We start from the raw sequence: 23,929 nt of genomic DNA, 5'->3' as shown, positions 1-23,929 counted from the left end.
GCTGTTGACCTTAATGGCTATTAACTTATTTATAAATGAACTTCCAATTGTGAAGCAAATGTAAACTGATAAATTTGTTTTCAAGGTCATAGATGGCATGAAACAATACATGGAAGTGTTAACATGCCTGAGGTTAAAATTTGACTTACAGTTGAAATAGCCAGCTATGTACTGGAAAGTTCTTCTGCTGTTGGAAAGATGCCCTGTCCCTTCAGAGAAAGAAAGGAGGCAGAAGAAAGAAAAACAACCCAAAACCTCCCATGCCACAACCCCCCCCACACACTCCACTTCACTACATAGAACTGCTCTGCAGCTATTGCGTCGTGCTGAATGCTACAAATTCCCACCATGTGCAGGTGGAGTAGCTGTTGGAATTATGGAATAATGAATCTAAAAGGTCCCATCTTCAAATCTTTCTTCTGAAAGCGTGCAAGTGCCTTTTGTAGAGTTGAACTTTGACAAAAAGTTCATATTCCTTGCACAAAGCTGCCAATGCCTGCCTCTTGTGCTTGCATGTTCCAGATGCAATGGCTTTGCTGATGGCTGCTATTATGAAGTTAAATGTGCTAATGGAAGGAACAAGCTGGCCACATCCAAATAATCAGATCTCGGCTTTAGAGAATACTTGAGTTTCAGTGAAGTGAAATTGATAACAAAGAATGTTTTTATCTTAAGGCAAGGAACTGAAGGAAAGTTGCATAGATTTGATACAAGTCTTACAGCCATGTGATTTACATGGAAAACAAACATCCAAAAGCTATCCAAAATTGGGGAAAAAAGAAATGGTTGGATATGGACTCTCATACAGTAAGAGAAATTTCTCCTCATCTCTAATGAATGGATATTGCAAAGTAATTTTTCTCTTGTTACCAGAGATTTATTTAAAGTTAAGTTTTTCAAAGACAATTTAAGATTAAATAACACAGTATACTCGTGATAAGCATGTACTATTTTTGGCAGTTTTGGGACCTTGGTAAGAACAGTATAGAATTAACAAAAACTCTGTATGCTAACATATAGCAGACTTTGCACTCCTTTAGAGATGTGATGCATGTTTACACATTGGTAGCTGACAGATTATAGGTCAACTTCATTTTTTCAGTTGAAATAATTACTATCATGACAATCCTTGTTAGACAACTTAGGGACTAGGTGTTGAGAAAACTATACCAAGGATAAGGGGAAAGAGTCTCCTGATTTACTGTGGCTACAGAATTTACCACAATATGCAAGACTAAGTGGATACTTGTATTTAAATTACATAATCAAAGGAAAAACTTACAGAAAGACTTTTAGTTAAAATTTGCAAGGAGTCAGAATTTAATTTGGGACACTAGAAAATGAGTGGTGTGTTGAAATAAAATGTAGTTTTATAATCTGAAGTCTTTCCCCTGTTCTTATAGTGACACGGACTCTCACGTATCGAGTTCTACCTCAGTTCGCTTTTATCCACATGATCTAGTAAGTTTTTCTTATTTATTTTTAAAGCATGCAAAAAATCAGAAGATTTTCCAATTTTATAGCACTGATTTATCATCTTATGTGGTAGTTCTATGTTCTTAAGAATGATTTTTGCCTGAGTTTAAATGAAGATAAAGTATGTATTTATTGTTGCAGTGTCTTCGTATATACACACAAATTCATCTTTCTGCGTAGCATTTGAACATTTAAATGTAAATGGCTTCCTCTGATCTAAAGCATATTGATTTTCTAAATCACGTGGAAATTGGATATTCTGAGATACCTTGTAAAGGTTTCCAGAGATTGACTGGACAACTTGGACACAGTTTGCCTTCTGTGTATTACTAAGGTTAGCAGGCAGCAGAAAGAATAAATTTCGTGTTCTGACCAAGAGAAACTTCAATAGTTTTCCTGAAAGGAATTTAAAAACCTGTCGTCGGAGTCCGCTGTACAAAATTTTATTCATATGCAAGGAGTGACTGGGGAAAAAAGGCAGAGGCTTACGCAGTTTCATACTGCTAATAGCTTTAGAGTTCCGTAGTTTTATGATCTCAAACCTTTTATATTGTTGTCAAGTCCAGACATATCTGTACTCTTAATTCTGAAGTCTTATATTGCTTTGTCATGAAGACAATGCAAATAGTCATGATTCTTAAGCTAGGAAACCAAAGTAAAGTATATTGAAGTACCTAATGAACTAATGAAGCGGGAAAAAGAAATATGAATTCAGCATTTGGCAGAGGAGCAAGAGATCTTGCCTGACCACGCTTTTGATCGAGACTGTGCTCTTCAAACCTGGTATCTGCCAGAGGAAGTTGCTTTGCTTTCCAGCATCCCCCTCAAAAAAGTAGCATACAAAAAAGAGGCTGCATTAAGTGTTGTGTGCTGTTGGTTTGACAGGTTTTTTTGCTGTTGGTTTGTGGAGGGAATGATTCTGTTTAAGGCAAACTTGTATTTGAAAAAGCTTAGCCCACGTGCCTAAATGGAAGTTTCCACTGAAATTTATTATTAGCGCTATGAATGTTACATTGTGGGGATTCTACCTTTTAAGAAACCAACTTTTTAAAAAGTTGTCAACAAAGCTGTTTTCTGACGCAGCTTATCTTAGATAGTATGTTTTGTATTTTTTAAATGCCTTTAGAAAGGCAGTGTTCCTGCTTGTTGTTTTTATTAGTATCCTTCTTGGAAGGAAAAGCTGGCTGAGCATGGTTACAGTACAATGATGCTTTAGGGAGCCATGAAAAAAAATTTCAACAATGAGAAATCAAATGTAAAACTTCAAGGAAATTAAAAAAAAAAACAACCCCTATAATTTTGATACTTAAAGGTAACATGAGTATTTACATTTTACTCTTTGCCTTAAGATTGTGAAGTTTTTTCATTAAATGATGTTTTAATTATGATACTGTTTAAGAATAAAGGGCAGTGCATTAAGATATGCCTGAAGGGACATGGTTTAGTGGTGGTTTTGGCATTGAGAGGTCGATGGTTGGATGATGATCTTAAAGGTCCTTTCCAACCTAGACGATTCTGACATGTTTAATGTCCTGTTAATGAAATCTATAAAGCAGGTTAGATGACACATACCTACTGTAGTAACTTTTTAACCTGACCACTCTCCTTAAATGTCCTTTATGGTTAGTATTACTGTGATTTCAAGAGAACTCTAGAGTGGCAAACTACAAAATACATGTGAAATTTAGTCTGTCATAAATAGTACTTGACTAGTTAGGGCAGAGCTTTTTGTAGTTTGTCTCTGAGTATATTCTGAATGTAGTGAGTTTGATTTTTTTTTTTTTTTTTTTTTTTTTTTTTATCACTGACGCCTACGTTGCTTTGTAAAAACATCCATTCAGCATGGATGCGCATGCACATTAGTTGACTAAAGAAATGTGTTGTAATTTATTTACATTCAGGATTGGATTATTCTTGTAGTATACGTTATCCCTGTTCACATATCAGTTTACTTGTCTTCAAATTTGAAGTTTTCAGGGTAAATGGGATAATGTGCTTGGAAGGCATGTTCATACTTCATTTGAAATAAGGCATATGCTAAAATGGCAAACAGTTGTGTTATAGTCAAACTATTATTGCTGCTTGTGCTACTCAGTTGCTATGATAAGGACCTGAACTGTAAGTAGAAGCCTGAGAACTGACAGTGTTTAACATATAACTTCTCAAAAGTGAAATTAAATAATTCTAGTGGGTTTTTTTTCCAAAGCAGTTTTCAGTACAATGCAGTGATATAATAAAAATGAATTTTTGTTAATACTGACTTTCTTTTAGCTTTCTCTTCCTCAGATCAGGTTGAACAGGCTGCTAACCATGGATACAGATCTGCTGGAGCAGCAAGATATTGACCTGAGCCCTGACCTTCAGGACCACATGCAACCTCAAGAGGAAGCAGCTCAAAAAGTCAAGCAGTACTATCGCTTTTGGATCCTGCCTAAGCTTTGGATTAGCATCAATTTTGATAGATTAACTCTTCTGGCTTTATTTGATAGGTGAGAACCTTATATGTTACTAGACTTCAGAAAGTAAAGATTAAAAAATGGTAACTAAACTGTAATATGGATAAAACTATCTGTAGAGATAAAACTATCTGTTTATTTACTGCACTCTGACAGATGAAAGAATAATACAAAATGCAGTTTTTCTAAAATAATGAAAGCTACTCTCATTTTTTCTCCAGCAATGCCAAAAAAAGGAGAAAAAAAAACCAAACAACAAAACCCACAACAAACCCCTCACTTTGCATGAGTTGGGTGATAACCTGTTTGAACAGTCAAAGAGAGAGATTTGTTGCTGATCTTTAAAGTGCAAAAACAAACTTCTCTAAAAAACTAATTGAAAGGGTCTAGAACCTGGCATACACTTACATTATTTAACAAAAAGAGAGAATTTACCTGCTGTTTCAAAGCATTTTTCCAAAGGGTCATTTAATACTGCAACCTGTTGTCCCTGCTGCATTTACCCAGTGGAATAAAATGAAAGTGACCTCAGAGTTACTGGCTTTTGGAATATGTAAAGTATTTAAATTTTAGTAACAAACTTCTTTGAGTTAAACAATACAGTAGTGATTTTGTCCAGGCAGAAATACTATCAATTCTGTTCCTAAGCACTACCAATATGTTATGGAATTCTCTTTATTCCACTTGGCGTTTCTTAGCCAAGTGAGAGTGTTTTTAGTTTCTTCATTGCAAAATCATGAATGAGGATGATCTATAATGCATATATTTTTCACAGGCTTGTAATCATCCTGTGTGGGCCTTGAATATAGATTTGTGTTACAGACCACGCTTCTGGTTGAGCATTTGAATTATTACTGAAGTTATGTGCTGAAGTTACCTTCTGCTGTTTAAAGTTCAGTTCCATAAGATACTAATTGCTTTTGGCTAGCATTGAAATCCTGGTAGCTCCTAGCTTTGCTAAAAGACAATGTGCTAGTATAGTCTATGCAAGTTCAAATCTATTAACTACTTTGCTACCAGAAGCATAACTCGTTAACTTCTGACTCTAACTGTTCCCTTGCAGCTTTTTCTAGACATAGTTAGCTTTTAATTCTATCCTTTTTTTTTTTTTTTCTCTCCCTCTAATACAGGAATCGTGAGATCCTTGAGAACGTGTTAGCTGTCATCCTAGCTATTCTAGTTGCATTTCTGGGCTCTGTACTTCTTATAGAGGGCTTTTTCAAGGATATTTGGGTCTTCCAGTTCTGCCTGGTAATAGCCAGTTGTCAGTACTCGCTGTTGAAGGTATTTTAATTTCTATCTTCACTTTCTATAAACAATAGAAATAACTTGGGTTGGGTGTTGCAGGTTAGTTAGAGCTTTAAGGAAAAAACTGCATGTTTATCATTTAAAAAGAAATGAGTAAACTTCAGCTTCATGGAAAGTTTGGTGGATGGTCATACAAGGTCACTTCACTAGAATGGTCCCAGTGAATGTTTGTTAAACAACCCTTTATTTGTTGTTCTCACGCACTTTTTGTTTTCCCAACCAGGAGCACATTCTTACTGGTTGAAAACAGCCTACAACCTAAACTTGAAGTTTTATTGTTTTGGGTTTTTTTAGTGGATACATCTCAATGCATTAATTTTAAGCAATTATGTCTCTAAGCATGTTTTTAATCAGAATCTTAGTTCTATTAGAAAATTGTTCATGGTATTTTTGTAATTTAAGAATGATTGTTTATTTCCTTATTATTAGACTACTAGGGTAGAAAGTAGATTTAAAATTAAAGTGCATAACACATTTTGTGTTTAAAAAAATGTAAGAGTTTAAACATTTTTGTTTTGTTTTTTAAACTTTGTCTATAGACATAGCCTTATGATTTAATACATTGTGCTATTTAAAAGCTGTAGAGTGGCTTGACAATTGTAAAACTAATTGTAGACATTATTAAAAGAACTTTAATCAGGAAAGTGCAGGCAGGTAAATGCACTTATCTGTAGTTTGGGTAACTTCCCTCTTTCCGTTTTGGTTTCAGAGCGTTCAGCCAGATTCTTCTTCCCCTCGACATGTAAGTCATGGGCATGTGCCACTGTACTAACCCTGCAGATGTAGAACTTCCATATAGAATTGATCTCTTTGCTTTGATCTTTTTTCTTAGGTGCCTTCTGATAAGGCACAAGAGGCTTATATTGTCTTAGTGTGTGAGAAGGGAACTGATATTGATACTATTCCCCCCCCCCTTTGTATTTAGCAAATCATGTCCTCCCTGGTTTAACCCTATAGCTTTTGCTATAGAGCCATATCATGAAAGGTTTTTTGATGAATCTTTAGTATTCAAGTGATTATAGTGAAAAGTATTTTTAACATTGTAATTTACTATGCTGGTATGAACTGACACAGCTTTGATATTCTATTCTGGTCCTGTAGATCATTCGGTTGCCCCAGAGTGCACACAGCCTTATTTTTTCACTCTGTTAAGCTGAGTATGCAATGCTCTAGTGAACATTAACATTTGAGCATGGAAATGTTAATGTGCTAAATATGTTTATATTCTATTGTGCATCTGCTAGATTGCCAAGACAAGATATTTTTATGTCCTAAATATGATATGAAAAAGCATTATTCCTCTGCAGCAAGTCATTCATATTATTTTAGGTAATAAGCTGTGTGTATTAATGAACATACAAATGCAGATTCCCTTCCCCCCGCAGGAGCAGTATTTGAGTAATAAACATTAATTGCTTTTTCTTCAAAACTAATATATTTTCTCTTGCTTATGTAGCCTAGTCAGACTTTCTCTGGCATTTAGTATTGAAAGAAACATTTTAAAACTTAGCAGAGAATAAGGGTGAATATAGTTTAGTCTAACTTATTCTAACTGTTGTGTCCTCATTATATCAAAGCCATAAGAAAAGGACTCATATCACTGCAAAGCAATGCATTGAAGACTTAATGAACAAAACTTAAGGATGTGCTGAGATGACAGTAAATCAATTGAGGAACAACGATTAATTTTGGTTCTGAAACAACCTCTAACAGAAAACTAACAATTGCTTTTTCTGCTAATAATGAAACAAATTTTCTTTTTTTTTTTTTTAATTTTTTTTTAAACAGGGTCATAATCGTATCATAGCCTATAGTAGGCCTGTATATTTCTGTTTATGTTGTGGTCTTATTTGGCTGTTGGATTATGGCAGCAGAAACATATCTACAACAAGATTCAGGTTGTATGGAATGGCTTTCACCAACCCCTTGCTGCTGCTGTCAGCCAGGGACTTAGTTATAGGTGAGTGGCTTTTTCATGGATTTGAATTGTTTGCGTTCCCACAGTAGAAATTTTTTTTTCCACTCTGCGTCTTGTAATGACACCTTCTATATGCAGTTCATGGAGATTCCTTTGGAAAGAGTAGTTTTAGCTCTGCTGAAGTTTATGGGAAGATTCCCCCCTTCTATAACTTTGCTGTAACAAACTGCAGATGTCAACTAATATGGTGTCGTAGGAAAAAAAAATTAATTGGTTTTTTAATTATGTAGTATCTTAGTCCTCATTCCTGAACCTTCTGTTCTTTCTTCTTAACTTGGACTTGGATATGCTCAGTAGTTAAACATTTTGGTTTGGCCTCTCTTGTATTCTTTAGAGGGGCTTCTGGCAAATGAGTAGGACTTCTCTTAAATTAGGTTATTTGTGTTTAGCAATCAAGTAGAACAGTAGAGACATACTGTTAAAAAACATTATAGAATCACAGAATCACAGAATTATCAGAGTTGGAAGGGACCTCTAGAGATCATCTAGTCCAACTCCCCTGCTAAAGCAGGATTGCCTAGAGCACATTACTCAGGACTGCATCCAGGCGGGTCTTGAAAATCTCCAGGGAAGGGGACTCCACAACCTCCCTGGGCAGCCTGTTCCAGTGCTCTGTCACCCTCACCGTAAAGAACTGTTTCCGTGTGTTTGAACGGAACTTCCTGTGTTCTAACTTGTGCCCATTGCCCCTCGTCCTGTCACTTGGAACCAATGAAAAGAGCCTGGCTCCATCCTCCTTCAACCCACCCTTTAGATACTTGTATGCCATAATAAGGTCTCCCCTCAGCCTTCTCTTCTCCAGGCTAAAGAGTCCCAGCTCTCTCAGCCTTTCGTCATAAGGGAGGTGCTCCAAGCCCTTAATCATCTTAGTTGCCCTTTGCTGGACTCGCTCCAGCAGTTCCCTGTCCCTCTTGAACTGGGGAGCCCAAAACTGGACACAGTATTCCAGTTGTGGCCTCACCAGTGCCGAGTAGAAGGGGAGAATGACCTCCCTCGACCTACTGGCCACACTCTTCCCTATGCAGCCCAGGATTCCATTGGCCTTTTTGGCGACAAGGGCACATTGCTGGGCCATGGATAATTTACTGTCTACCACAACCCCCAGATCCTTCTCCTCCAAGCTATCTCCCAGCAGGTCAGCCCCTAACCTGTACTGGTGCCTAGCATTCTTCCTCCCCAGGTGCAGGACCTTGCACTTGGTTTTGTTGAACCTCATTAGGTTCTTCTCTGCCCAGCTCTCCAGCCTGTCCAGGTCACGCTGGATGGCAGCACAGCCCTCTGGGGTGTCAGCCACCCCACCCAGTTTGGTATCATCAGCAAACTTGCTGAGGATACACTCTGTCCCCTCATTATAGACAGATTAAATCTCTTTTAATGTGTATCTTCTCAGAACAGGCCTATCAGCAATACCAAAAATATAATTTTGGTCTGTATGAGGTACTTTAATTGTATTCTGAGCAGCACAGTGCATTCACAATACTGCTGGTATTTAACACCCCCACCCTCAAAAAAATCCAGCTCAAAAAACGAATACCAACACCCCCCCCACCCCCAAAGCCAACAAACCTTTTCCCTTTTTACATAGAAAATTTATTGAAAATAGTAACTATGTAATCTCGGGCAGAGCCCGTAGAAAGCAGAAAGAGAACGTAAACGTTTGAAGACCATCTTATTATGGAAATTTTGTGCAGATTCTGTAATGGAGCAAATTTATTTGGGTGATCCTCTCTGGATCACCTCTTTGGAGGGGGAAGGAAACCTGTAAGAATTGATCTACATTGAACACACTTGGCCTTCAGTTGTACCAAAATACCTGGGCATGAAAGACAGAGCAGTTAAATGTTATGACTGCATGCCTCCAGCACTTGGACAGTCTTCTGTCCAAGAAAAATTAAAGCTTGGTCTTGGTTTTTATTCTTTTTTCTTTTTTATAATTTTATTTCAGACTTTTAATTGATTAATAAGAATTATTGACTCGGCATTTGGAGAGTTAGTTTTTATTACTTGATTTTAGGAACATATTCCTGAATTTCATACCTCATTCTGTTTCCCCTTTCAACTTTCTGGTACTAAATCTTTATTTAAATTTAAACGTCCAAAGTGAAAACATCTAAGCCACTTATCTATGAACAGAGTGTTGTCCAGACCTTCCCAAAGGTGCTTTTCTACAGATTCTGTGGTTCTATTAATGTGCTGGCATACTGAAGTTAAGACAGCAGATACTTTTGACTCATTCAAGATGGAAACCTTGCTTCATTTCCCCTTCTTTATGCTCTGTCAATTTCGGAAGTCTTTTCTTCCCTTTCCTGTCACCTTGAGTCATTTCCATAACATATATCCATATTCCCAAAGATAATACATAAATGTATATGTAGGTGGTGTGTTGTATTGTGAAAGTGACCTACTTTGTTAAAGTATGTATGAGTCTTTTCCAGTTTTAAAAAGACATGCTGGCATCTTCACTAGCTTTTAAAACTTCCTAGTTTAGGAGTTCTGAATGCTTTTTGATCCTTATGTTTTACCGTTCTTGGGTATCTTGCGCCAGCTTATATAGTTCTACCAATAAAAAAAAAAACAAACCAAACAGTTTGCCAGAACACCTCTGTCTTCTTAAAAAACCAAACCAATATAAAAACCTGCCCCCTCTCCCTGCCCCCCCTTGCCCTTCCAGCAATTCTTAATGTTGCTGAAACAGTGTTTCAAAAAGCTTTGTGTGTGTGGCAAAGCAAGCTGGTTGCTGGCAAACATACTTTGTTAGCACAAACTAAAAATCTCAGCTGCCTTTTTTCCCATTCCCAGGCACAGCTACTAGAACAACGCAGGTGCAGGGCAAGGCAAACTTTGTGTTTAGATAGTGTAATTGCTGTGTCCTTGCCAACAGACAAGTGAGGACTGGTATAAATTTTTCATTTTTTTTTTTTTTTTTTTTGTCCCACATATTGGACTTGTGGAGCAGATTTCGATCAATTGATCATTTATAACAATTGTTTTCTCTTCTGACTAGGTGAACCTCATTAGAGAACAATTCTGTTTAAAAGCCATCAGAAATGTTGGCTTCTTGCTAGACTACTCTTTATAAACATTGTATTCCCAGATCTGTTTTGTAATTTTGTTTTCAGTGGACATGAGAGAGTTCAACTTACAGGTCTTCGTAAAACAACTTTTTACCTGTTAGTGAGGGAGCACTTTTTCTATTTGCCTCCTGTGTAGGCTTCCTTGAGTAATGATTTGAGATAAAGGTTTGACTTGAGAATTCTGAAAAATATTTTCTTCAGGTCTGGAGTAGCTGGTCCTTAGTCTTAGATTTCCTAATTTATATCTGTAAAAGGATGCAGAACTCAATGCTTTTTTTTCCCAAGCCCTGAACTTACATGTCTTTAAACAACATTTAGTTATTTAACTTTACTAAGGAGTAAGTAGGGGAAAAAAAAAAATAAATCATGTTCTCAGTACCTATCCTCACCATAGATATTCCTAATGTGATATCTTTTAGTATCCAACTATTCTGTGGATATAAAGTTAGAAACTTCAAATTGAGACTGGTGATTCTTTACAGGATAATTTAAAATTGGTTTCTTATATTGGTCACTGAAGCTACAAGTCAGTAAGGTTATAGAAAATCTTCCCTAAACTGTCAGATTTTGTCTGCTAGGGTTATTTTCATGGGTTGATCCTTCTGTCCCTTGGAACCTAGAGTTTATCATATGCTGCTGCTTGTGAATTATATCTGAAATACTTTACGGTTGTGTAAAAGATTGTTGTTTCTGCATCTTTTATTCCTTAAGATGGAAAGTAAATGATATATGGTTTGGGACATAACATTCCCTGTATTAAGTGGCATTCGTTTATCTTTGCATTCTGAAGTCCTGTCATTTGCAGAGGTTTTAACAGCTTATACAGTTACCCATTTTCATTAAAAGAAAAATCATTTAGGATCAGAACTTTTCAGAAGTAATGTGGGAAAATGGGTGAAATTGTCAGACATTATTAGTGGCAGAAACCTCAGAGGTGAAATGCTCGGCCTCTCTTACATCAGTGTGGCTGGTGTTAGCTTGCTCCTGTAACCCCGGACAGGAAGTTAAGCTTGGATAAGCCTTATTTACAATGAGTGAAAATTTACAAATCTTCTAATCTGAAAACACTCTTGTCTGATCTTTGCTAAATAAAAATGGAAAGTCTGAACTGGCCTGTGTCCATTTCTACAGCAATTAAAACAGAATTACAAGAAATCTTCTGACGATTTGTCTATGTAACCTCTATATTCAGTTTTGAGTCATTGAAGTAGAGATTTACGTAACGGATGTTTTCCTTGGAAATAATAGAAGTGCTTCAGTAATGTTGAGTTAAATAGTGTGTGTGATACCCTAGAACTTAAACTGTGAAGAGTACTTTTTTTTGTATTCACCACTTGTTTCAACTATCTTTTTCCTCCGTAGTGTTTACACTATGTTTCCCTATAGTATTCTTCATTGGTCTTCTGCCTCAGGTGAATACATTTGTGATGTATCTTTGTGAACAGCTGGATATTCATGTCTTTGGTGGCAATGGTGAGTGTTGGTGTGTTTTTGTCAGTGGCAAAAGCATTAGATTAGGAGCAGCCATCAGATTAGTAGGCTAGTTAAAAAATTTAGTGGTTGCACTATTAGTATTCCTACCCTCTAAACATAGAATACTAATTGTATTTGTAAAAAGGTTGAAGGTCTTATGATGGATTATTGAGAAATAGAATTACTGTCGTAGTAAGTCTGTCAAAAAATATACTTTCTTCCTCGACTGATTTCTGTTGCAGTTGTTAACTATTCCCATGGTAATGCTGTTGAATAAATGAAGGAGGTAAATAAAGCCACATAAATTGCTCTTTAAAAAATCATTTGTAGGGGGAAATACAAGTAGTTGCTGTGGGTTGGATTTTCTTTTTATATCAGAGGGGTGTTGTGACTGGGGGGCTGATACCTTTCTTGTACAATCTGAAGTATTTTGTATTCTAACCTAATTACGTAACACTGCTTAATTTTTCTTTCTTTTTCTATGATATTCAGCTACCACAAGCCTGCTTGCAGCACTTTACAGTTTTATCTGTAGTATTGTGGCAGTAGCCTTGTTGTATGGACTGTGCTATGGTGCCCTGAAGGTGAGCGTACAGCATACATCCGTGGTTTGGGTTTTGTTCTCTGCTTCCTTGTATCTTAGATACTTAAACATGCAGAAAGTGAATTAGAAATAATAGTTTGATTTGGTAGGGGTTTATACTTGCTCAGCTGTGATATCAATAAAGGAGATGCAATGCAGGCACAAAGCAGTTTGTTTTGCTTTTAAAAGGTGTATGATTTGTGCCTGCACTAACAGGCTATTTTGCTGGCTGAAAACACATGACACGGTCAATTCCATTCTGTGTTGATTCTTCAAAAAAAAATCACATAAGTGGCTGTTTTCTAGCACAGTCTTCATGTACTGGTTTGTTAACCTCTCAAAATGGCTCACATGAGTATTTTTTCAGTGCTGCAAACCAGAAAGTCTCTTCAAATTAATTTTTACTTGAAAAGAAACCAGAAAGCAGTCTGTAGTGTCGAAGTGAAGATGTGTGCTTGTCTAAAAGGTGGAGTTAGCTGGCAAAGGGGGCAAAAAAGCCCACCCAAACCCAACAGCTTTTCCTTGCTTGAAATGCCATTCTGTTTGAAAACACTGTGGTGTTGGTTCTGTTTGGTTTCAGGTGTGTGTTGATAATAAGATGCTCTTAGTTGACGGTTAATTGTAGCATGAGTGCCTTCCAACTCAGAGCTGACGGGCTTTTTGCCACTCTGCCACAGAGAGTAAAAAGTTGCTGGAGGAAATACTCGCATGATGCTATCACCCACAGAACATCATTAGCTTTCTGTGAATTTGTACATTTGTCTGCTAGCCTTTTGTAAACACATCTGTTGAAGATAAACAAGCTTTAGCAAAGAATCAGTGTCTCATCTTTTCAGATCCAGAGAGATCATGAAAACAAAAATAAAGCCACTGGTTTGATCTGAATTCAGCACATTAGAAAAAAAAAATCTGAGTAAAAACACATGTAACTTTCAAAATTAAGATGTGAATAAATGCAACTCTAAAAACCTGTGGTCTCAAGGAATGCAGGAAATTCTTCATAAGGGTTATGAAAACAGAGGACTGTTTAATGATGGTGTGGGTTTAAGGGATGTACACTATGTTAGAATTTCTGATCTACAGTGAAACATAGGTAAATATTGAACAATATTTTTGTACTAAAAGTCTTTAGTTAGTGTTTCCATTCTCTTACTATGATATATGTGATTCTTGTATGTCAGATAAATGTTATATAAACTTTGTCTCCTTTCTGTTTCCAGGATTCTTGGGATGGGCAGCATATACCAGTTCTCTTCTCCATATTTTGTGGTTTGTTAGTGGCAATATCGTATCATCTCAGCAGACAGAGTAGTGACCCTTCTGTACTTTTGTAAGTGACTCAATTTGTGTCCCTTCCCTAAGGAAGAAGCAAATGGCAAGGGAACATTATTTATAATTTTAGATATTAGTACTGTTTTAACTGGTAGTCACCATCATTATCAAATATAGTATGATATTCATTCAGTAGTTAGAGAGAAATTCTCAGATTTTGCACCTAGTTCTTCCTCTAATGACAACTTTTTGTTGTGACTTCTGGCAAATCACTCACATGCCAAAACTTGATTTAACTGCCTGCTGATATTCTCCTACCAGTTGGTGTCATCTTTCTGCTGATGTGTTTGTGCTGAACAACTTGTACCTGTTCTGTTTTTAAAGAGGTACTCAAAGCACTTATTTAAGCTGAAGCCCACGTGTGGATTTCTGTACCATTTCTCTTACTTAATTTGTTCCTGCGTTCTTATCTTGAATGTGTGCTCAAAGCACTTGTCCAAATGATTTCATCTCGGCTGCAGAACAATAAGGATCTGTTTGTTGTGATGAGCATGGGGAAACGTATTCATGTTGCTATTCTGAGTTGGAGTATTGATCTAATGATGAGAGTATTTCTGAATCGGTTAATAATTATATGTATAAAACAAAATAGTTCCAGTAGGAGAAACACCTCCCACAGAATAGCCAATAGAGGCTCAATCACAAACCTGGGTTAGGCAGAGCTTGAACTTGGATTTAAATTTAGCCATAATGTTGGATGAATTTGATAAGCAGTAGTCTGGGGTAGATAGTGAGGGGCCTCTTCTGTGAACAAGGCGATTAATGATTCGTGAGTGATCACACAGAAGAAAAATTCTTATCTCTGGGTTAGCAACTAAACCTTGTCCTGTTACGCTTAGTTCACATGACTTTGCTCAGTTGGTATGAGGTCCTTGTCCCTAGATACCTGTTCTTTTGTTCTTTCCAAGTACTATAGCCTGGAAGCTTATGTTTGACCTGCAGGTTCACCTGTTTAGCCAGAAGTGGCACAGTAAAGCATTGCAATACATTGCAATATGTAATTGTCTTTGATCTAGGGCTCATTGCATAGTGAGCTTCCTGTCCATAAAATGAAATAATACATATTTCTGTAGTACAAGGGGTATTGTAAGAAAAATCCCATTAGGGGGTTGTGAGATGCTTAGGTATAGCTAGCAGTGCTGCATACGGTCTTCTGAAAGTTTAGGTATGAGTTGTTTGGGCTTTAGGACCAGCAAGGTCTGCTAAGAATTTAGTAGTTTGTTCGGCATGGCTAATTCATGAATTAATCAGGGTAGTATAGGTCTTTTTTTTTTTGTTGCTTTTGAAGTTTGCATTAAACCAAGGAATTCTTGGTTTTCTAATTGGTATTGACAAATAGACCACTTCTAAGCTTTGCACCAAGTTACATTTCTGTTCAGTTATTTATGAACTAAAGTTTTGTTTTGTGGGTACTAAGAACTCCACTTAAAATTCAGTATTTGTTCAGTTACTCCTGTTGGTGCTAGAGAAACTGCTCTTTGAACAACACCTGGCAACTCATCTTGAATGGTGGTCGTTGTGTGCAACCAGGGGACTAATTCTTTTATAAAGTTGAGATCTCATCTTCGTAAATTGGTTCAGCCATGTGAAAGCACTAATAAGCCAGGATTATTTTTTCTTGTAATCAACTTGTAATATAACTTCTGACTTTGTTGTTATTCTAAAACTACATAGAACAAACAATACATGCTTTTCAGTGGGTTCTTTTTTGTCTTTCTTTAAGCTCTTTAGTGCAATCAAAATTTTTTCCTAATTCTGAAGACAAAAACCCCGAGGATCCTCTGTCTGAAGTAAAAGATCCTTTACCTGAAAAGCTTAGAAATTCTGTGGTAAGTAGGCTTTTTAATTTTTTTTTTAATTCAGTCTAATGCTTTATGTTGATTTGTGTAGCATCAATCTGGATCTTACTTGGCTCACAATACTTGTTAATTACCATGGTGTTCAGGTGTTGATTACAATGGATATCGGAGTGTTTCCTTTAAATCTGCAGATGAACTGCTGTACTACATTAAGAGTATAATGCTCATATTGCGATTTAAGTTATAAGGAGGAACGTGAGAGAACTGGTATTCCCTAGTGTGAATTCAGTGAAGTATCATTGAGGGTTTTTTCTAGCTTATATTGATGATAGTAAATGATACTTGCTTTTGTGCAGAACTTAATGGGAAAGAGTTAACGGTGGCAAAACTATATTAACTCAGTATTTGTAGTAATTGTGAGCAAGAGCTTTGTGCATGCTGTTCCAGAAGCAGTAAATAAAAATGATGGAAAGTGTTGTAGGTTTTTTTGTGGGTGGGTTGGTTGTTTGTTTGGAGGAGCAGGTGTAACCTGTTCCATTTACTTTAGCACATACTTAGAATTATTTGTACAAATTCACTCTAAATATTTATGAAAATAGTAATATTTAAACGTTATTCTTTTTTGCACAGTGGAGCAGTAAGAGACTTAAAAAGCTTAGTATGTTTAACTTGTACAAAAGAAGGTTGAACTTTCATTTAACGTTGTGTAGGGCTTGGCTGTAGGAGAATAACAGCATAGATATGTTTCTGCTGGTGCAGCAGGCATGAGCATGACAAGGTGCAGTGTGTGGAAACTGCAAGTAAATATTTAGAGCAGAGAAACTGTAGTTCTTTTAACGCTTAGAAGAGAATGACTATAGGAGGTGCAAGCTCCTCTTTAGCTCTCAAACTGTGTTGTTAGTCACCAAGGGGCAGGGGAGCTGAGGATGATAAATTCTTTCTTTTAGTGTTTTTTAAATCAGGACTTGCAGATCTAAAAATAAATAAATAAATTGTATCCCAGGAAGTTAAGACAGCAATAATTGCTGTGTGTAATTACTTGGCCGATTTTGGAGTAGTTAATTCTTGAATGATTTTCTGGGCTGAAAATACTAATACTATATTTACAGAGTGGGAACAGGTCTGAACTTGAAAACCCTGAGTAGAGGCCCTAAGTATGTATTGCCCCCTTGTGACTGAGTCTGGCATTACTCGTTTTGTTATTTTTTGCTTGTTACCAACAGCTTGTCTTCATTTTTTAGAGCTAATGGAAAATTCAAACTCATTCCTCAAAGCTATCCTTTACCCTTCTGCAAAGGAGGGGGGAAAAGGGTTAAAGGGGCTGGTGGTTTCACCTGGTCCTTGGCTCTGTCTAGGCAGCTGTCTTCCAGAGCTTGTAATTGCCCCATAAATGGCGAATTTGGTTAGCCCTTCCAGCTGTTTCGTCAGTGCTGTAGTGGCGTCCTTATTCCCCTCGCAGTCCACAATGAGAGAGAGAGAATATATTGGGTATATTAGCTTCTCCTGCCCCACTTTGGGTATGCATCTCTCCACTTAACTCATTTGAATTAATGCTTTTGGTGGTAAGATTTATATTATGAAATTTCTGATAACTTCAATGGAAGTAATTAACATTAGCATAATTTGAAGTTCTTTAATCAGTTACTGTATTACTGCTGATGTCAGTAAGAATCTGAAGAGGACAACCAAAACTGGTGTTTTCTAAAATTACTTTGTTTTGACTCCCCAGAGTGAACGATTGCAATCTGACCTGATTGTGTGTATAGTCATTGGTGTACTCTATTTTGCAATTCACGTCAGTACAGTATTTACAGTTTTACAGGTAAGGTGTTCCATCATGTATGCCATTTTCTTTTATATGCAAATACTCTAATGTGATATAATACTTATTCTGGTAGTGTACCGGGTCTCCTGACGGTCTTTAAATATATAGTGTGACAAGTACATGACTGAAGATCTTCACGTTCCAGTTTATGTGCTCAAAAACACTTCTTCCTCTGCTCTTTCTTATTTTTTTTCTTACAGTTTGGATTTTTATTTTAGTCTCTGACAGAAAATGCCTTCTTTTGCTTCATCTGTCTCAGTTAAATAGTCAGGAACATTTTGGAGTAAGAAAAAATTAAACTTTTTCTAAACAAAAAAGTTTAAAAAGGTTTGATTCTTAAAGATTGAGGGTCTGAACCTTGACTCAGCAATTGCATGCTAGTGTGGCTGTTTGTAGACTATAGCATAGGGGAGTTCCCCTTTACTGGAATGCTTGTTTACAGGACTTCAAAGAGCCTTTGAGTTTCAAGTTTTTTACTTATCGATCTATCTAATATTACTGCTTCAGATACTTTTAATGTGTATGTATGATTCACACTTGATGATGATGACGTGAGACCAGATCCTGTGCTTGAATTCGTTTAAGTAAAGGTGTTTGCCTAAAGAGTTGCAGTTAATGAATTTTTTATTTTGGTATTTCTGTAATGAACCATTGGTTAGCTTATGAACAGCCTTATGTCAGGTAAGTGAAGGTTTCTTGCCTGTATTTTAGAAGGATTTTACCTTCCTGCTGCTGCCTACAGTTAAAGGGAGAAACTAACTTTAAAAAGTATGTGTGTTTAGGTAGCTTCAGGTTTTCAGGTGAAGTGTCCTACTTAAGTGGTTATATTAGCTTTTTCTAAGCAAAGTATCTGTTCAAATGTGTGGCTGGACTTCAGTACTCCTCCCAAATGTTACTTTCTCCCATGTTTGCGAAACTTGTCTGTACGCTCTTTACCAGATGTATAGTTCAATATGCTTAGGCTTCACAGAATTTCTGAATCAGCTTATAACAAGGTAATGCAATCCTAATTTTGCTATGACATATCTAGAAACTTTGAAGAAAATTTTAGTGTGTAGACAGCGTTGCTGTGAAATCCAGTCTTCATACCATGTTAATATAGTAGTATTTTGTGACTTCTGTGAAAGAGTTTGGTCTTGGTGGGAGGCTTCTCATTCACCTTCTTCTCAAGAGAATGTAAGATTTGTGAGTTGTTTTTCCTTATGCTTATACCTCCTTTTATCCAGCAGATTAAAATGTAAATTGGGTTCAGCCTTTAGAGGATAATGGCTTTATCATTTACAAAATGAAGTGTAGATGGGTCAGAAGCAATGGACTATGAAGGAAGATTGGTGTACTATTTTTACTTTAAAAATACTTCTCAGCTTAGTGAAAATCTGTTAGAAATAGATGGTTTATTCTCTCATAAGCATTTCTCGTTTGATCTTTAAGTTGGTAGCACAGCTTCTCATTAAGAAATACATTCCCAACTTACTGTTACAGGAGCACCTGCCCAGGTGTTGGAAAAGGTATTGCATTGTTAGTGTATCATTTTGTTTATAAACCACCAACCTTAACTTCTTCAATTCTTCTTTTTAGCCTATTTTAAGTTATGTTCTCTATGCATTGGTGGGTACGGTAGGCTTTGTGACCCATTATGTTCTGCCTCAACTCCGAAAGCAACTTCCTTGGCATTGCTTTTCTCACCCGCTGCTGAAAACCAAGGAATACTATCAGTTTGAAGTCCGAAGTAAGTATCATTCATGACACCTTTTTTGAACTTAACTATAGTTGCTGACCAACTTGTGTTACCTATTGATACACTTTATCTCTTGTCTTTATTATTCTCACCACTGGAGTATTTAATGATGTCTAACGTAGAAATGTCTAACTTCCTCAGTTCCTCATGCTTTGATTCCGTGACCTTTTCTGTGTCTCTTAACTGATGATGATAAAATACTACATGTGCTAACATTATCTCAGAGCTGTTTCATTAAAGCGCAGTCTTCAAAATCTTAAGTTGCAAAGTTTGTGCTAATGATTGCCTTAATTTTTTTTTTTTTGTAAATATGGAGTGTGTTTAGCTAGGTATTTCTCGAAGGTAGTAAGTTTTCAAATGTTTTGGAGGATTAGGTATGGTGAACGCTGTCAGAGATTTCATCTTGGCACAGATTTGATTCTTAATGGTATTGTTGGCAAGTTTTAACAACAGAAAGTAGTGCAAGTGGCCTACTAATGGAAAAACACACTAAGGGACCAGTCTTGCTAGTTGATCTGCATAGACATGCACTTGCACCTTGTGTTAAAGTCTACATTTCCATGAAATTTTTCCCTGAAAGCTGCAGAAAATATGAAGTTAGTTATACTGCTGATCAGGTTTCCATTATGGGTAAATGTGGCAGTAGATCGTGGGGTCACACTGTTGGTACATTTTTACTGTTAACAGCAGACTTAAGAAATTTGTATAAAAATGGCTTAGAAACAAATCGAAGCTATTTCGTTTTTTCTGTTCAGTTAGTTTTCAAGGTAAGACAGTAACAAAAAGAAAGCGACCATTTTGCTGCTTTCAGGAGCAGAGCATTACCAGGATTGATTCACAAACCTACCTTTGTAGCAGCTATGCAGTGTGGTCTTTTCACTGATGTCAAAATTGTGGGCTTTTTTTCAGTGATGGGTTGTAAAGATGGATAAATATGAATAGTAATTGTAATATGATGCCAAACTCTATTTGGAGGAAGAAGTGAACAGTGCAGTTGTGTGCCTTAGATTTTTAATCTACGAAACTAGAGAAGCTACAGTTGATGCCCCTTTGCTGATACCTGACTTCAGTATTTCCATATGTAGTGGTGTTTTTGGGAAAGATGAAAGTCATATCCAGTAATGTTAAATGTAAGTTTGTAGCATCTCCCAGTTTGGTCCCTGTAACTTAAAGAGAAGTCATGCCGTGTCAGTGACTGACTGTCCTTATGGCTTCCGTTGTAGAAAAAGAACTTAAATTTTTGCTGGGGCTCATCTAGACACATGCAGTCATTCATAGCAATGAAGGCCTTTTTCTAGCCTCTTTCAAGTATGCCTTTAACCCTTTATGTTGCAGCCATGTTTAACATAATTTTTGCCATTAGGTCTTCCAGCCTATATTTGTACTGCTATGTAAAACAAATTTTCTCATTATGTTCATTTGCATTAATTTTTAAAAATAGCAATCCTGTTATATTTTGCAATTATTGTAGAAGTTTAAAAGAAGTTCTTAAGTCTGACAGTTGTGTTGGTAGGTTACATATGCTCTTCTATATTGTAGAGTCATAAACCAGAAATCTTTTGGTTCAGATATGGTTGGAAAACATCCTTTTGCATGAGGTAAAATGCGTAATGTCAAACAGCTTCATCAATATCAATGTTGGAATTACTGAAGAGGTGGCAGCCCAGTTTGTTTCCTGCCATGTGCAGTAAGCAAGTAGCTTGCAAACTCTTATACTGTAACACATTTTCTATAGATGTGTAACAGTGCAAAAACTCTACTGGGGCTACTGACAGCAGTTTAGAAGGAGCTTCTCTTTATTTTGGTTAGATAAGACTTATGAAAATCCATGTCATGGTTTAACCCCAACTGGCAACTAGGACCCATACAGCTGCTCCCTTATCCCCCCCGCCCCCTCCAGTGGGATGAGGGAGAGAATCGGAAGAGTCAAAGTGAGAAAACTGGTGGGTTGAGATAAAGACAGTTTAAGTAAAGCAAAAGCCACGCATGTGAGCACAGCAAAAAAGGGAATTTGTTCACTGCTTCCCGTCGGCAGGCAGGGGTTTAAGCCATCTCCAGGAAAGCAGGGCTACATCACAGGTAATGGTTACTTGGGAAGACAAACCACCATAATTACGAATGTCATCATCCCCCCCTTCCTTATTTCCCCAGCTGTATGTGCTGAGCATGATATCTTATGGTATGGAATATCCCTTTGGTCACTTGGGGTCAGCTGTCCTGGCTGTGCCCTCCCCCCCCTCCCCCCCCCCCCCCCCCCCCCCAGCTTGATGAGGGCCTCTTGCCTTCTTGTTGGCAGGCCAGTATGAGAAGTTGAAAAGTCCTTGACTGCTTAGCAACAACTAAAACATAAGTGAGTTATCAACATTATTCTCATCCTAAATCCAGTTTACAGCACTATACCAGCTGCAAGTAAGAAAACTAACTCTATCCAGCTGAAACGTGGACAGTGCAGTGTAAGAATACAGTTAATGTTTGGCTCTGTAATTACTTGGATCAAGAATCTTTATTCTGTTAGCTGAGTTTGATTTGATAGCGTGATCTGATTTCTTCTTTTTAATATATCTTGATAGATGCTGCACATGTTATGTGGTTTGAGAAACTTCACATTTGGCTCCTTTTTGTAGAGAAGAATGTTATCTATCCACTGATAGTCCTCAATGAGCTTAGTAGCAGCGCTAAGAATATTGCTAGTCCAAAGAAACTGGATACTGAGTAAGTAGAAAAGGTTATCAAATAATCTGGGTATGTCTACTGTGGTGCGAAATTAAATAGTGAATTCTGGCCTCAATGGAAAGACAGTTAATGCTATTGTCTTAAAACTAAGGCAAGAAATAAATTGTTTTTCTTTATTTGAAAGCTTTTATACAAGCGAGTCACCTTGTTGACTTAAACTGAATGGAGTATTGTTACAGTGTTAAACTAGGAACCCTCCCCAAAGATAAATCATTCAATCCATAACATATACTGTAAAGATTGCAGGCTGCAGAATTATCTAGTAGCATGATATCAGAATCTCCTTGTTGATCTTCAGAGTCTAAAATATGATTATCTGGACTGCAAGTTCAAGATAGTGACAATATGTTCTGGTATTTAGTCACTTGTAAACTTAAGACTTGTGTAATGTTCCCTGAGTTGAAGTGACAGCTTGCAGCCCCTATATAGCTTTCTGCTCTCATCAAGGAATTCCCCAGGCCTTCCAGCCCCTAAGTGTAATCTCTATCCAGATGGAATTGCACACTGCCTCTTAAATTGAGCCGTTATTGTAATTCCTTGAGCAGTGTAGAGAGCAGAGTGTTGTAGAGAAAATAACTCTTGAAACAAAATGAAACATGTATTTGGGGGTGATGGTGGGGGTGGCGTTGGATTTTTTGGGGGTGTGGGTTTGTTTTTTTAAAAAGTTTAATAATCCCTGGATCTACTAAGTTCTTGCTTTGGGTTCATTACTCTTGTTACTACAAGACCTTTGTGAGGCATATTGCCACTACATTACCTGAATGTTATTTTTATAACCCTTTGATCTGTCAGTTACTACCTCTGAATATATCACTGTAAGATTAAGTTGTGGTTCCCCCAATATAAGCTGGAGCGCTATAGTCATGCAGAAAATAATGATAATCCAGTGTTCATTAACATTCTTTTGCTGACTAATCTAGAGCACTTGTAGCATTTCTGCATCTCAATATTCATAACCTAAATAAAGACCACGTTTCTTTTCAGAGTACAAGGATATTTCGCCTCCTTTTTTCTTTTTTTTGTGAGACTCTTACAAATAATGCTAATCCTTGAATACAGATTGGTTTGAGAATACTAGTAGAAAGACTTGGACTATAGTAGCCTTTAAAAAACAATTTAAAAATCTCAATAAAAAAAACAAGAAACGAACATTTCCCCCCTGCCCACCTCCAAAAGCAAACCCAAATCTAAACCTTGAGTTTGAAGAGATTATAATTGTATGACAGCAACAATTTAGGTGGTCTTTAAACCCCTTTCGGACAGCAGATAAATAATGGTTTTGTGTGAATTTCTTACACAGGTTGGGTGCTTTAATGATCACAATAGCTGGCTTGAAGTTACTGCGTTCATCATTCAGTAGCCCAACGTGCCAGTATGTCACTGTTATTTTCACAGTGCTCTTCTTTACTTTTGATTACAAAAGTTTTACTGAGACCATGCTGCTAGATCTCTTCTTCATGTCCATACTCTTCAGCAAGGTAACTTTAACTGTCTATTTCTAGGTGTTTCAGGTCATCCAAAAGGGAAAACAGGTAGTCCTAACAGATAGGTACTCCTCCAGATCATCAGTCCTATTGGTACTGTAATCAATATGCTATAAGATAGTTAAGGCTTCTCCTTCCCAAAGCACTTACGTTTGCTTGAGAAAGCATATGTAACTTTCTAAACAACTCATGAGTTTCTGTTAGTACAACAATGAAGTGTGTGTAATGTTACTTGCTTCAGTATTACGTCCTTTTTGTAAGTCTCAAGGCTTCTGGTAGATCAGTAAGAACTCTAGTGTGACCAGTAAATTCTTCATGATATTTGTGTACTGCAAAGCATGTTGATTCTCAGCCCAATCACTAAATTTTTCTTCTCTTTTTTTTTTTTTTTTTTTTTTTCCCCCTGTAGCTTTGGGAACTCTTTTATAAATTGAGATTTGTGTATACCTACATTGCTCCCTGGCAGATCACATGGGGATCTGCCTTCCATGCTTTTGCCCAGCCCTTTGCTGTGCCACGTATCCTTTGAAAATGTGAACTTTTTCCTGAGGTCATGTGTTTATAACGTCTGAGTGTTGCATTGTAATGGATTATGTATTATGGGCTAAATCTACTGAATGAACAGGTTTGGTTTGTCTAGTGAGTATTTATGAAAAACTACACACTTCCT

At 36.9% G+C, this 23,929-nt stretch overlaps 1 protein-coding gene across 2 annotated transcripts in view; it reads left to right on the top strand.

The window, feature by feature from the left end:
* Positions 1 to 23,929, top strand: part of PCNX1 (pecanex 1) — a gene marked incomplete at its 5' end in the record, with an annotated part of 92,131 nt that overhangs the window by 47,494 nt on the left and 20,708 nt on the right. The window contains 14 exons of one of the 2 annotated variants that reach the window (XM_082484797.1): positions 1,404 to 1,461; positions 3,763 to 3,965; positions 5,063 to 5,216; positions 5,950 to 5,982; positions 7,029 to 7,200; positions 11,655 to 11,765; positions 12,258 to 12,349; positions 13,569 to 13,678; positions 15,404 to 15,509; positions 17,209 to 17,301; positions 18,883 to 19,033; positions 21,613 to 21,754; positions 23,076 to 23,253; positions 23,669 to 23,777. In XM_082484797.1, the coding sequence (XP_082340923.1) occupies positions 1,404 to 1,461; positions 3,763 to 3,965; positions 5,063 to 5,216; positions 5,950 to 5,982; positions 7,029 to 7,200; positions 11,655 to 11,765; positions 12,258 to 12,349; positions 13,569 to 13,678; positions 15,404 to 15,509; positions 17,209 to 17,301; positions 18,883 to 19,033; positions 21,613 to 21,754; positions 23,076 to 23,253; positions 23,669 to 23,777 (1,712 nt within the window). Of the gene's footprint in view, positions 1 to 1,403; positions 1,462 to 3,747; positions 3,966 to 5,062; positions 5,217 to 5,949; positions 5,983 to 7,028; positions 7,201 to 11,654; positions 11,766 to 12,257; positions 12,350 to 13,568; positions 13,679 to 15,403; positions 15,510 to 17,208; positions 17,302 to 18,882; positions 19,034 to 21,612; positions 21,755 to 23,075; positions 23,254 to 23,668; positions 23,778 to 23,929 lie in introns of both variants that reach the window. The other variant, XM_082484796.1, reaches the window with a different exon arrangement.

Source organism: Vanellus vanellus (genome assembly GCF_965231255.1).
Source record: "Vanellus vanellus genome assembly, chromosome: 6".
Lineage (NCBI taxonomy): Eukaryota > Metazoa > Chordata > Aves > Charadriiformes > Charadriidae > Vanellus > Vanellus vanellus.
The sequence above is the reverse complement of the archived record's forward strand: the minus strand, read 5'-3'. Positions and strand labels throughout refer to the sequence as shown.